The sequence below is a fragment of the Ammodytes marinus genome (genome assembly GCF_949987685.1).
Source record: "Ammodytes marinus genome assembly, chromosome: 7".
Lineage (NCBI taxonomy): Eukaryota > Metazoa > Chordata > Actinopteri > Uranoscopiformes > Ammodytidae > Ammodytes > Ammodytes marinus.
In genome coordinates, this window is record NC_137211.1 from 17,542,636 (window position 1) to 17,553,654 (window position 11,019).

General features: G+C 42.1%; 1 protein-coding gene across 1 annotated transcript; it reads right to left on the reverse strand.

Moving 5' to 3' along the window:
- Nucleotides 1-593: 593 nt before the first annotated feature.
- On the reverse strand, nt 594-9,758 carry LOC307253029 (interleukin-17 receptor C). The gene is made up of 17 exons (XM_080030864.1): nt 9,549-9,758; nt 9,265-9,280; nt 9,031-9,138; nt 8,804-8,898; nt 8,589-8,684; nt 8,387-8,486; nt 8,051-8,208; nt 7,879-7,947; nt 7,716-7,782; nt 5,817-6,004; nt 5,677-5,724; nt 5,531-5,576; nt 3,147-3,310; nt 2,982-3,050; nt 2,820-2,871; nt 2,608-2,715; nt 594-2,348 (listed from the first exon to the last, which is right to left on the reverse strand). The coding sequence occupies exons 1-17, from the start codon at nt 9,636-9,638 to the stop codon at nt 1,387-1,389; spliced, it is 2,436 nt and encodes an 811-aa protein (XP_079886990.1). The 5' UTR covers nt 9,639-9,758; the 3' UTR covers nt 594-1,386.
- Between the last annotated feature and the right edge of the window lie 1,261 nt (nt 9,759-11,019).

Sequence of the window (11,019 nt, forward strand, 5' to 3'; positions counted from 1 at the left end):
CGTCATATGGATTAAGAATGGGATGTCACTTAAGTTCATACGCGAGTCAAGGCAGGTGAGCCAATACTTTTGGCAATATAGTGTGTATACTTGACTTGACCTCAAATTGATATCATAAAAATGTATCTGAGACCTAATACAGCATAGGAATAGGCTGTCTGTCAGAGGAAGTTGCTCTTAAGACAGGAGACAGACACGTCACTCGCAGAACCTGATGTGTTGACGACGGTGCTTCCAGTGTGTAATTTACTGTAAGTGACACTTCACTTCCTTATCAGTCCAGTCTGTCAGGCAGGGAGGCCTTTCACTCACCCTCACACCGTTGGAGTCTCGTGAATGCTTCGGTTGTTCTGTGACTCGTTTAATTAAACGGGCTCAAGAAAAACACACAGATCTTATCAAATAAACACTCAAATGTGGAAAAAACCTGATCCCAGTGACATGAACGTGTTTTTGTCTCTGCCTGCTCTAAAATGAATTTTTTTGCTTTTAAACATCACAAGTGATTTCAGTAATTAAATACACATGATATATTAAATTTTTATTAAAAGCATACTTTGTTATAGTCTATACAATATCTTATAATGCCTATGTTTAATATAAATACTTCAACATCATTCATTGTAACAGGATATACCTGTCATGGAGACATTGAAGTGGCACTCAACAAATATTTCTTCAAGGGGCAATCAAACATTTGCTGAATGACAAAATGATGTAAACCATGGTGAAAAAGAAATCTAAACATGAGCTGAGTAATACTTTGTTCCCAGGAGGTAGTATGTGGGCAAATATTGAATAAAAGGGCTGCAGACAGTGTCGTATACTGAAAGGCACTAGTACCAGAAGATTTGTAGTTGCTCAGGGTACAGCTATTATGTGAAACGCTGATAGACCTAGTCCTAGACCATAGGAATTAACCGTTAAATAGTCACACAAACTTCAGTTCAAGTCAATTCCTATTTTCTGAGTGTCCTTCAATGGAAATCCAGGGAGAGCTTTGGCACAATGTGTGTGTTTAGAAAATCCATGCAAATTTAGCAAGTTCCTGTCAACAGCGGCCGTACAGTTTATCACCTGTGCTCACAACACTCTCGGAAATCAAACGCACAAAAGAGAGGCAGAATTTGCAGCCAGATTTTCATAGCGATTAGCATATTCACAGAGACAGGTGTTTTCCAAAGGGCCTTTTGTTAGGGGCTTAATGCAGGAGTCAGGACATTGTTTACCTCATATGCAAAACAAGGGGGCTTTCATTTTTGACATCGTACCAAGTATTGAACAGTTCCAGAGTGACTAGGTTCTGAGGTGCGCCCAATGGAACGCCAGCTCCAATGTCTCATGTACGTATCGTGTTTCCAGCAGGACAAAAAAAGTCTCTCCCTGTCAGACTCTTGAAACCGGAGACGAAAGCTTCTCTGCTCTCCATGGTGACGGGCGGAGAGGCTGCTTCTCTTGTACAGTTTCTGGCCTTGCCGTATCGGCTGCCGGCGGCAACTTGAACCTGGCCTGTCTCTTACCTGACTTCATTTTCTGCGATGACGTGACACTCGGCCCCTGCGTTCTCTTTGCTTTGGCCTGAGGCAGCAGTGTTTGTAGTCTCTGGGCTAGCTGTCGTGCCAGCCAAACGGACATGACCTTAGACAGGAGTCTGGGCCAGCAGTGCCACCGGAATTTGCCCGTTTGTGTCCTTGTGCTCATCCCTCCCAGCTCCTGTATTAGACCCCTGAAATCCTGAGGCAGGCAGTAGCGGGGGGCGCCTCTGAGGGCCTTGGGGATGTCCCTGCTGTGGCAAAGGCCCTGGAAGTACACCAGGGCCACTCCTTGACCTTTGCAGCCTTGCAGCGCCCCCTCTAGGCAGGCCAGAGCAGCCATGAACACTGGCGCTATCACCGCCGAGGGCTCCTTCTGGGAGTCTATATCGTCACACAGTTTCACACAAGCTTTCTGCTTTTTGCATTTTCCCAGTCTTTTTCCGTTCAGTTTCACCTCCGCCGTGCTGTGATCTTCCTCTTTTCTCCCATTCTTGTTACCCATGTTTGCCCTCTTCTCACTCCACTTCTCGTAGATCTTCTTGGCCTCAGGACTCCAAACAATGAGCACTTTTCCTTGAGCCTTGCGCACGGCTTCCCACTGTCCGTACAGCCAGGGTACCGGCCCTAGATCTCCCACTCCGGTACCGGACCCAGCCTCAGCCTGCGTTTGGGAGCATTGGGCCCACAGAGCCATGTGCACTGTGGAACTCAGCTCCCCCTTTAGTATTGAGGCCAACGCACACACAGCAGAGACATGGGCTGACAGATCTGAGGAGCACACCACCAGCACTGGCTTCTGGATATAGAGCCAACCTGGGGAAACAAAGATGGAGGAAAAATGTATATATTTTTGGCTGAATTTAACATTGCAAATAAATCACGGTTGCCATCGGGTAAACACTATCAATTGAGGCAAAACAATTAATAAAGGCATTATAATAGTGCAATTAAACTGATTTCAAATCTAAAAGATTGAGAAATGCAACCACTCAAACACAACACAAACAGTTATTATTCAAATGACATTGATTATTGCCTTCAACCAGAATTTCATAAAGGCAACTGAACTAACCTGCAGCTACGCTCTTGGTCAGACGGTAGATGAGAGTTCCCAATGTTCCAACAATGACCACAGATACCAGAGCGGCCACCGCGAATAGGCCAAGTCTCTTGTGCGTGTCTGTAGAAACACAGAATGTTTTTAAATGTATTCTGTTCAGTGTGCTTGCTGATACACAAATGAGCAGGTATTGTTAGTACACTTCTCGAGTACTGTACACTCACAGTCCGGGCACAGAATTCTTCTACCAAGAAGAGAGGGATCTGACTTCCACACCTGTAGAAAAACCCAATGGAAAATTGAGGTGGAGAGAAAAAGGTAATGCGACATGTCTAGAAACAATGTTCTAAGTCTCACACAAAAAGGCCATGGTATGAGTGCTTTACCTGCACGCACAGCTTCTCGGAAAAAAAGTGACGAGGCACGTTTATCGTTATCTCAGAAGTATTCCTTTCCTGTAAAAAATGGATCGGAAGAGTTTCATATTAATTCACAATTACGTTAAATGCCATTTTCTTTTCTTTTTCTTTCATAAACACACATATGCTTACCACTGTAGCTGAGCGGACCTGCCCAACGGGTGTACATCCCGCCTCGTTCAGAACACAGAGTTGAGCTGAGAACTTTGCTGGAACAAAAGAAGAGCGTGTTTTTGTGAGATACAAAAACACGCTTTGCCTTCCTGTCCCGATGTACACCTCCCATGAAGACATACCTGTACGGGACACGGAGAGAGGGAGTTAGAGATTGTTAACAAAACTTTGTTTCCTTATATATTATAACATTTTAATACTAAAACATTCATGCTTTGTGCTGTAATTGTTGTTTGACCTCACAATATGCAACTTACTCATTCTCACAAGAGAGGAGTACTGAATGGCCTTGGGGAGAGAAGAGTCTCCCACATTCTTTCTTGGACATTGTATGAAGAATAACATATGCTTGATAAAGGTTCTGGGAATAGTGTAATTAAAAGTCATCCCCCTATTGCCAGGAACTCAAGGACCAGACACACGAACAGACTGGTTCGCATACACATTTTTCATACATAAAGCCTTGTGCTACTGTTCATTTCGTTGTCTCAATTCATGTACAGTATCTCACAAAAGTGAGTACACCCCTCACATTTCTTCACATTTTTCTTTATATCTTTCCATGGGACAACACTGAATAAATGACACTTTGATACAATGTAAAGTAGTCAGTGTACAGCTTGTATAACAGTGTAAATTTACTGTCCCATCAAAATAACTCGACACACAGCCATTAATGTCTAAACTGCTGCCAACAAAAGTGAGTACACCCCTTAGAAAGAATTTACAAATTGGGCCCAAAGTGTAAATATTTTGTGTGGCCACCATTATTTTCCAGCACTGCCTTAACCCTCTTGGGCATGTAGTTCACTAGAGCTTCACAGGTTGCAACTGGAACCCTCTTCCACCCATTTATGACAGCATCACAGAGCTGGTGGATATTAAAGACCTTGCGCTCCTCCACCTTCCGTTTGAGGATGCCCCAAAGATGCTCAATAGGGTTTAGGTCTGGAGACATGCTTGGCCAGGCCATAACCTTTACCCTCAGCTTTTTTAGCAAGCCACTGGTCGTCTTGGAGGTGTGTTTGGGGTCGTTATCATGTTGCAATACCACCCTGCGGCCCAGTTTACGAAGGTTGAGTGCACATGGTCAGCGTCGTACACAGAGGTTGGCTTTGGAAAATAGACGTATGAGTGCTGCCAGCATTGCTGAAGGGCTTGAAGGGGTGGGGGGTCAACCTGTCAGTGCTCAGACCATACGCCGCACTCTGCATCATACTGGTCTGCATGGCTGTCATCCCAGAAGGAAGCCTATTCTAAAGATGATGCACAAGAAACCCCACAAAAAGTTTGCTGAAGACAAACAGACTACGGACATGGATTACTGCAACCATGTCCTGTGGTCTGATGAGACCAAAATACATTTATTTGGTTCAGATGGTGTTAAGAGTGTGGAGCGGCAACCAGGTGAGGAGTACAAAGACAAGTGTGTCTTGCCTAGAGTCAAGCATGGTGGTTGGAGTGTCATGGTCTGGGGCTGCATGAGTGCTGCCAGCACTGGGGATCTACAGTTCATTGAATTCTAACATGTACTGTGACATACTGAAGCAGAGCATGATCCCCTCCCTTCATAAACTGGGCCACAGGGCAGTACTGCAACATGATAACGACCCCAAACACCCCTCCGAACGACCACTGGTTTGCTAAAGAAGCTGAGGGTAAAGGTTATGGACTGGCCAAGCATGTCTCCAGTCTTAAACCCTATTGAGCATCTTTGGGGCATCCTAAAACGGGAGATGGAGGAGCGCAAGGACTCTAATATCCACCAGCTCCTTGATGTCGTCATGAATGGGTAGAAGAGGGTTCCAGTTGCAACCTGTGAAGCTCTAGTGAACTACATGCCCAAGAGGGTTAAGGCAGTGCTAGAAAATAATGATGGTAAAACAAAATATTGACACTTTGGGCCCAATTTGGACATTTTTTCTTATGGGTGTACTCACTTTTGTTGCCAGCAGTTTAGACATTAATGGCTGTGTGTCGAGTTATTTTGTGGGGACAGTAAATTTACACTGTTATACAAGCTGTACACTGACTACTTGACATTGTATCAAAGTGTCATTTATTCAGTGTTGTCGCATGGAAAGATATAATGAAATATTTGAAGAAATGTTAGGGGTGTACTCACTTTTGTGAGATACTGTATGCTCAACAATGCATGATTGACACCCTTGCTTTGCTCGCAAGTAAAAATCTACCAGACTTTGAAGATGCCTGACTCGATCTCTTTATTTAAAACACTTGGGTTTTGATAAAAGAATTCCTTTAACAGAGATGAATATATGTTGAGACTTATCACAGATATAAGCAAAACAACTGACTCTTTGTTTTCCTGTTTGACTCACCGGTCTCGAAAGGGCAAGAGATATTGTGTCTGCCTTGAAGAGAAAACTGCAAAATATAAAACACAAAATGTGTGAATCTGCAACTAAAAAAGGGGTACGTGACCGAAGATATTTCAACGCAAGCACGTTTCAACGCAAACTCTCACCTGCACACACATCTGAGGGTGTTTGTCCACCGCCGACATGTTATATCTCTGTTGAGGAAACACACTTTGTGTTTGAAAAAAAACTTTTGATTTATTTCACTTAGGAATCCACAATACCGCTAGCATGCATGCCAAATTACCAGGTTTGATCCAATTTCCTTCCCTTCCAGTGTGGAGTTGAGTACAGGTGTGCAGAGGTGTTCATGTTGTTTCCAGCAGAGGGAGGCAGAGATCTGTAGGTCACGGGCAGGACACACTGACTTCCACACCACACTAGAATCGCGCAGTAATACCACCTTTGAGAAGAGCCATACGTCATCCACGAGATCTGTCAAGGCAACGTAGACGCACATGTTTACGACACTATGGCGCAGACAACGATGCCTATCTGTGGTTCATTCAGTGATGCGGTTGTGGTAGTAAACCAATCAGATTTTGAACTAACACGAATGAGAGTGTATACCATTTGACAGATATGCTTTTTAAAAGGTCAATTCTGCATAATTCCATAAAATGATTGTTTTTTTGTCACCCCTTCTTGTTTCAAGCCATGCTGTTAGTTTTGGTTTTAGGTGTTTTGAGTATTTATGTATCCTATCTCTAAAACTTCCAGCTAGTACCCTGAACAATAAGTGAACAAAATGAATTTACAAAATGAGTTTTATTAAATTGACAGTGTAGTGTGTATAGTGTAGGCTATACGCTGATTCACTTTATTGCAGACTTAGATGCAGCTCAAATACTACAGCCAGATTAGCTATAGTTTAGCATAGCATAAAAACAAGGCTTTAACGACAGTTTTAAGAAGGGGTTATGGCACCTCATGGTTCAAAGTATTCTCAAATAATAATAATATTTTGACACTATCAATCAGATTATGACGCGTACATGATTGAGCTTCAGAGGTGCTGGTAGATAGGGTTTCCTACCTTTGGAAAGAGGAATGCTATCTGCTTCCCTCTGTTTCCAATCCTTGTGCTTAGCTAACTCATTTGACTGATGGATGTAACCCATGCTGTAACCTTACATTAACCATAAAGATATGAGATTGGTATTGATCTTCTTATCTAACTCTTCACAAGAAAGTTGGAGAGTTGTTCCTTCAATAAACCACAATAAACTGGCATTTACAACAAATCAAACAACCTGTTTATTAGTGATCTTTAGTGCTGGTAGTCAGCTCTTGTTTCCCTATGTTCCCAGTATGTGTGTCAAGCCAACTAAATTGACTTATGTCTATGGGCTTATCTTTACATACAGATATAGATATACCAGTTACTTGGAAACGAAAAATACCCATAACACCATTCCCCTAACTGACAAATTATTCCTTTGTCAAATGGATGCCTACTTAAAGCAATAAAATAATTTGCATATCCTCAACGACAATAGCAACCTGTCTTTCCAGGAGCAATGACCTCAATTGCTTTGGCACTAGTTCCAGTGAAAGAAAGGAAAACAGTTCCAGGTAAGACTGTACAGAGTGAGTCTTTGGATTTTCAATAATCACCGGTGACATTGTTCTCTGAAGAAACATGTTTTCTTTGAGGTTTTATTTTAGAAAAGGTGTTGTTAGCATCAAAATTATTTCCCTCGCCAGTATGCTACATCTTAAAACCTTGACACGTACTAAACCAAAACTATCTGCATGGCTAGATACCACTAAGTAATTATGTCTTTTACCTGAAATATTTTCAGGCTAATTTTCCCCCTGAAGCTGGAAAAACAGCTAAAGGGGTCAGACTTAAAACAACTGTGGTTTAAGGCGACTTTCTGCTCACCTTTTCTAAAATGGCCCATTTATAAGTAAATGGTATGATCATGACCTGTATGTCTACAACATTGCCTCTAGTAGGATTTTTAGTCTGGAACTCAAAACACCACCGAACAGATTACAGTAGGGGGATTTAGTTTTCTTTGTAGTTGTATTTTTAAATTATGACACAGAGTACCCACTAGTACAAAAAAAAAATAAAAAATCCCTACCTAATGTTTTGGTTTTCAATCTGACTTCGTCATGAATCATTCGTTACACTCACCTGCAAGGCTTTGGTTTCGAAATGGGCACTCTTTACGTCGCAGCGCATCTGTATGGGTGTAATACACCTGTCCATGCAGACAAGACATGAAGAGGCATGAGATTGAGACTTTACAAAATAATAATATTTTCTGACTGTGTGAGATAAATGACTTGGGTCCTACCTGCACACATACACAGGGCAGCAGGCTAGGGATGTTAAGAAGAGCTGGTCGAGACTGTGAGGGGTCAATCTGAAAAGAACATTCAAAAACTTTACAGATGATACATTTTAACTTTTTTATCTTGCTTACTTTCTTCAGTGTTAATACCAAATGTACCATCATTTAGACTTACTGTAATTTGTGGCCCGCCGTCCATACAGTTCCCTCCACTGTTCAGGTAACACCATCTGGCGTGGACCTTGTCTACTGGCTCCACGACTCTAGGCTCCACGATGACGGTGATGGATTTAGATGGATGATCCACAGACAGACGGAAGTCTGGTTTGGGGTCTAAACCATACGTCACACACACACGCACACAAAAGCCACAAGATATTATCTCAAGACGACTGGTGACAGATTGAGGGAGACACTCATGTGTGGGTGGAGAAACATTACAAATCCAGATGCTTGCATAGTTGTTTTTTTCTCAATGCCCCCATTCAAAGAGCATTTAACATGATGGTACCTTGTACTGTGTAATTCACTTTGCAGCTTGTGTTTGTTTTGTAGGACACAGAAACGACATGGTCTACATCAGCCTTGACACAGTCATGCACCAGCTCCCACTGAAAAAAAGGCGAAAAACAAACACACCACCTATCATCAGAATAACCTTCATGAAATCATCTTCAGTGAGTGTGAGTCCAAAACAAGAGAATCCATCTTACCACAGCAGAACTGGTATTGGTATGAGGCCCTTGCTGTGTGACACACTGTTGTGTATATGTACAACCACTCCCTTCACACACGACTCGTGTTTCACCCTGAGGAGGCCAGAATAGAAAAAAAAGATACAGTATGATACCATTCATTGAACTGCTATATGAACTGAAGGTTCGTAATGATTTATAAACAGTTAAGTGCAGGTGCAAAGAAGTCCAACCTTTTTTTTGTCTGTTTTCAGAGTAAGCTTGATTTTCGTTGAGAGGATGGATTCCTTCATTGAGAGGATTTTAATCCGCGGGCCCTTAAGCATGTCTGCAGGAAGGCAGCGTGATTTACTTTTTTCATTTATTTTGAAGAACATGTTGTGAGGCAATGAAAGCTTAAGAGATGTTTAAATGTCTGGTGATAAAATGGACTTTGCAGCTGCATGGTTTGACTACGTACCTTCAGCCTTCATCCAAACCCGGACAGAGACACATTCAGAGTACATCCTCCCAGACGCCTGGGACCGGACTGAGGTCAGTTTCACAGGGCAGACTCCCGCAACATCATCTGTCCACACAGAAGAGATATTGGTACAATCCAGTGACTGCTACTGACATGATGCTGGGGGAGTCCAGATGATAAGATTAATAAATTAAAACTTTAAAATTAAATTAAAAAGTATTTAAAACTTACCATTTTGTTTTCCAATCTAGAGTAAGGAGGACAGCAGAAAGACATCATAAGTGAGGGAAATATAAAGCATATAACAGCATTTTAATGTCCCATGTAATGCTTCTGATCCTGTGTAAATATGCAGGCCTACTGCCACTGAAGATACATTTGTCTGTCATTTGTGTGTGTAATATGTGGTGCATTACCAATTTTAAGTTGTACACAATAGTCACACGTTTCAGTGCATTACCTTCATGTAGGCTATAAAAAAAACTGTTATGGTTAAATCTGTATATTGAACTCACCTGACATTTTGTTGTGGTGCATTCCAGCAGCAGAGGACACATCACGACGGCAATAAATGCCACCGCGGTGCCAAGGCGCCGTTCACACATCTAAAGGACATGGACATTGAGTATTGCGCGCATAATTAAAAGGCACTGTTTTGTCTCGCGAAGTTATAGTTCTTGTTATAGTTGGTCCACGTGTTGAAAATACGCAAGTAAATCCACCTCTTGTTAACTTGTCGCCCTCATGAAGAGTGAGTTGTTTTGTTTTTTTAGTAGCCTAGTTCCCATGCCTTTCAAAACTTACCCAAGTGGGTGATTGTTAAAAAAATATATATATGAATAATCGCCACCTTAGCTCCGCCTCTCGTCCGAGGACTACGTTACTTCCCTGAAGGCACTTACGTGCTGCCGCCCATTCTTACGGTAATAATACCCCCACAGGGTGAGAACGTGTACTTCTCGCTTACTGACATACACTGCTTCAGCTGATCCTGAAGGGGTCTTTAATTATGTCCATGTAAGAGCCCCTTAAGGTCCCAGACATCATGTTGTAGGCCTAGTTGTGTTTTAAAAATATGGAATCATGTGGTTTTTACACTGAAAAAAGTGCAGGGTCCAGGAAGTAGACATGCACAGTCCTACACAGACTCAAACCAAAGGTGCATCTACTAAATTACTGACTTTTTGGAGATGGTGAATGAATACTTATGCAAATTACAATATTCTTTGTAAGGATCTGTTTTCAAATGATAAAGATGTGCACTAAATCATGTCAAGTTCTTGATCAAATCCAAGATAAAGTCACTGAACATTCTTGAAATGTTTTTGGAGTGCCTTGAGTGCCTGACAATGGTGGGAAAGCATGTGCACAGAAGAGGGTCAATGACAGTGACAAATATGTTATAACACTGTGTGCAGGGGGGGGGGGGGGGGGAGACCACAATAAGGTCAACAACTGAGTTAACTGCAGCCAATTCTAAAAATGTGTTTCCACTCCCATGCAAAGCAGGAACCGGACGTCTTTACTCAAAGAGGGGTGGCGCAGATGTTGGGGTGAGTGGGTGTTCCAGATGGGGTGGGGGAATTTCAATTGAGCGCAGAAAACTATATAAAAAACAATGGGCTTTGGGCAGAGGAAATGTACACTGGTTGTTGAGAACTTTTGTCATTACAAACCCATGAATAATGTTAACAGTCAGTCAATTGATGGGAAACATCATTAAGATAGCAGCAGAGTATGCCATAATTAGACCTACGATCGCCTTCCAATGTTTTTCTTTCCAAATTCATGTTTTGTTCTTCCATAATTTAGAATCAGGTCTTGTTCAAGGACAACTTAAAGCTGCCTCAACATCTGGGCCTTTAACATACTGTAGCAAAAGGTTTATCTGGCAGCCTGTGCAAAATAAATAAATAAGGGACCTGGGTATTGAAACAAGTACATGCATGTTTTTGTGAATGTTGTCCAACCAGTAGAACCAGTGTA

What these genes read in the sequence shown, in the direction of transcription:
- LOC307253029 (XM_080030864.1), bottom strand. Translation starts at nt 9,638, where the DNA reads ATGTGTGAACGGCGCCTTGGCACCGCGGTGGCATTTATTGCCGTCGTG. An exon ending in TCGAAACCAAAGCCTTGCAG is followed by an intron (nt 6,005 to 7,715) that starts GTGAGTGTAACG and finishes TTGCCTTGACAG; the next exon opens with ATCTCGTGGATGACGTATGG. An exon ending in CCGAGAAGCTGTGCGTGCAG is followed by an intron (nt 2,872 to 2,981) that starts GTAAAGCACTCA and finishes GTTTTTCTACAG; the next exon opens with GTGTGGAAGTCAGATCCCTC.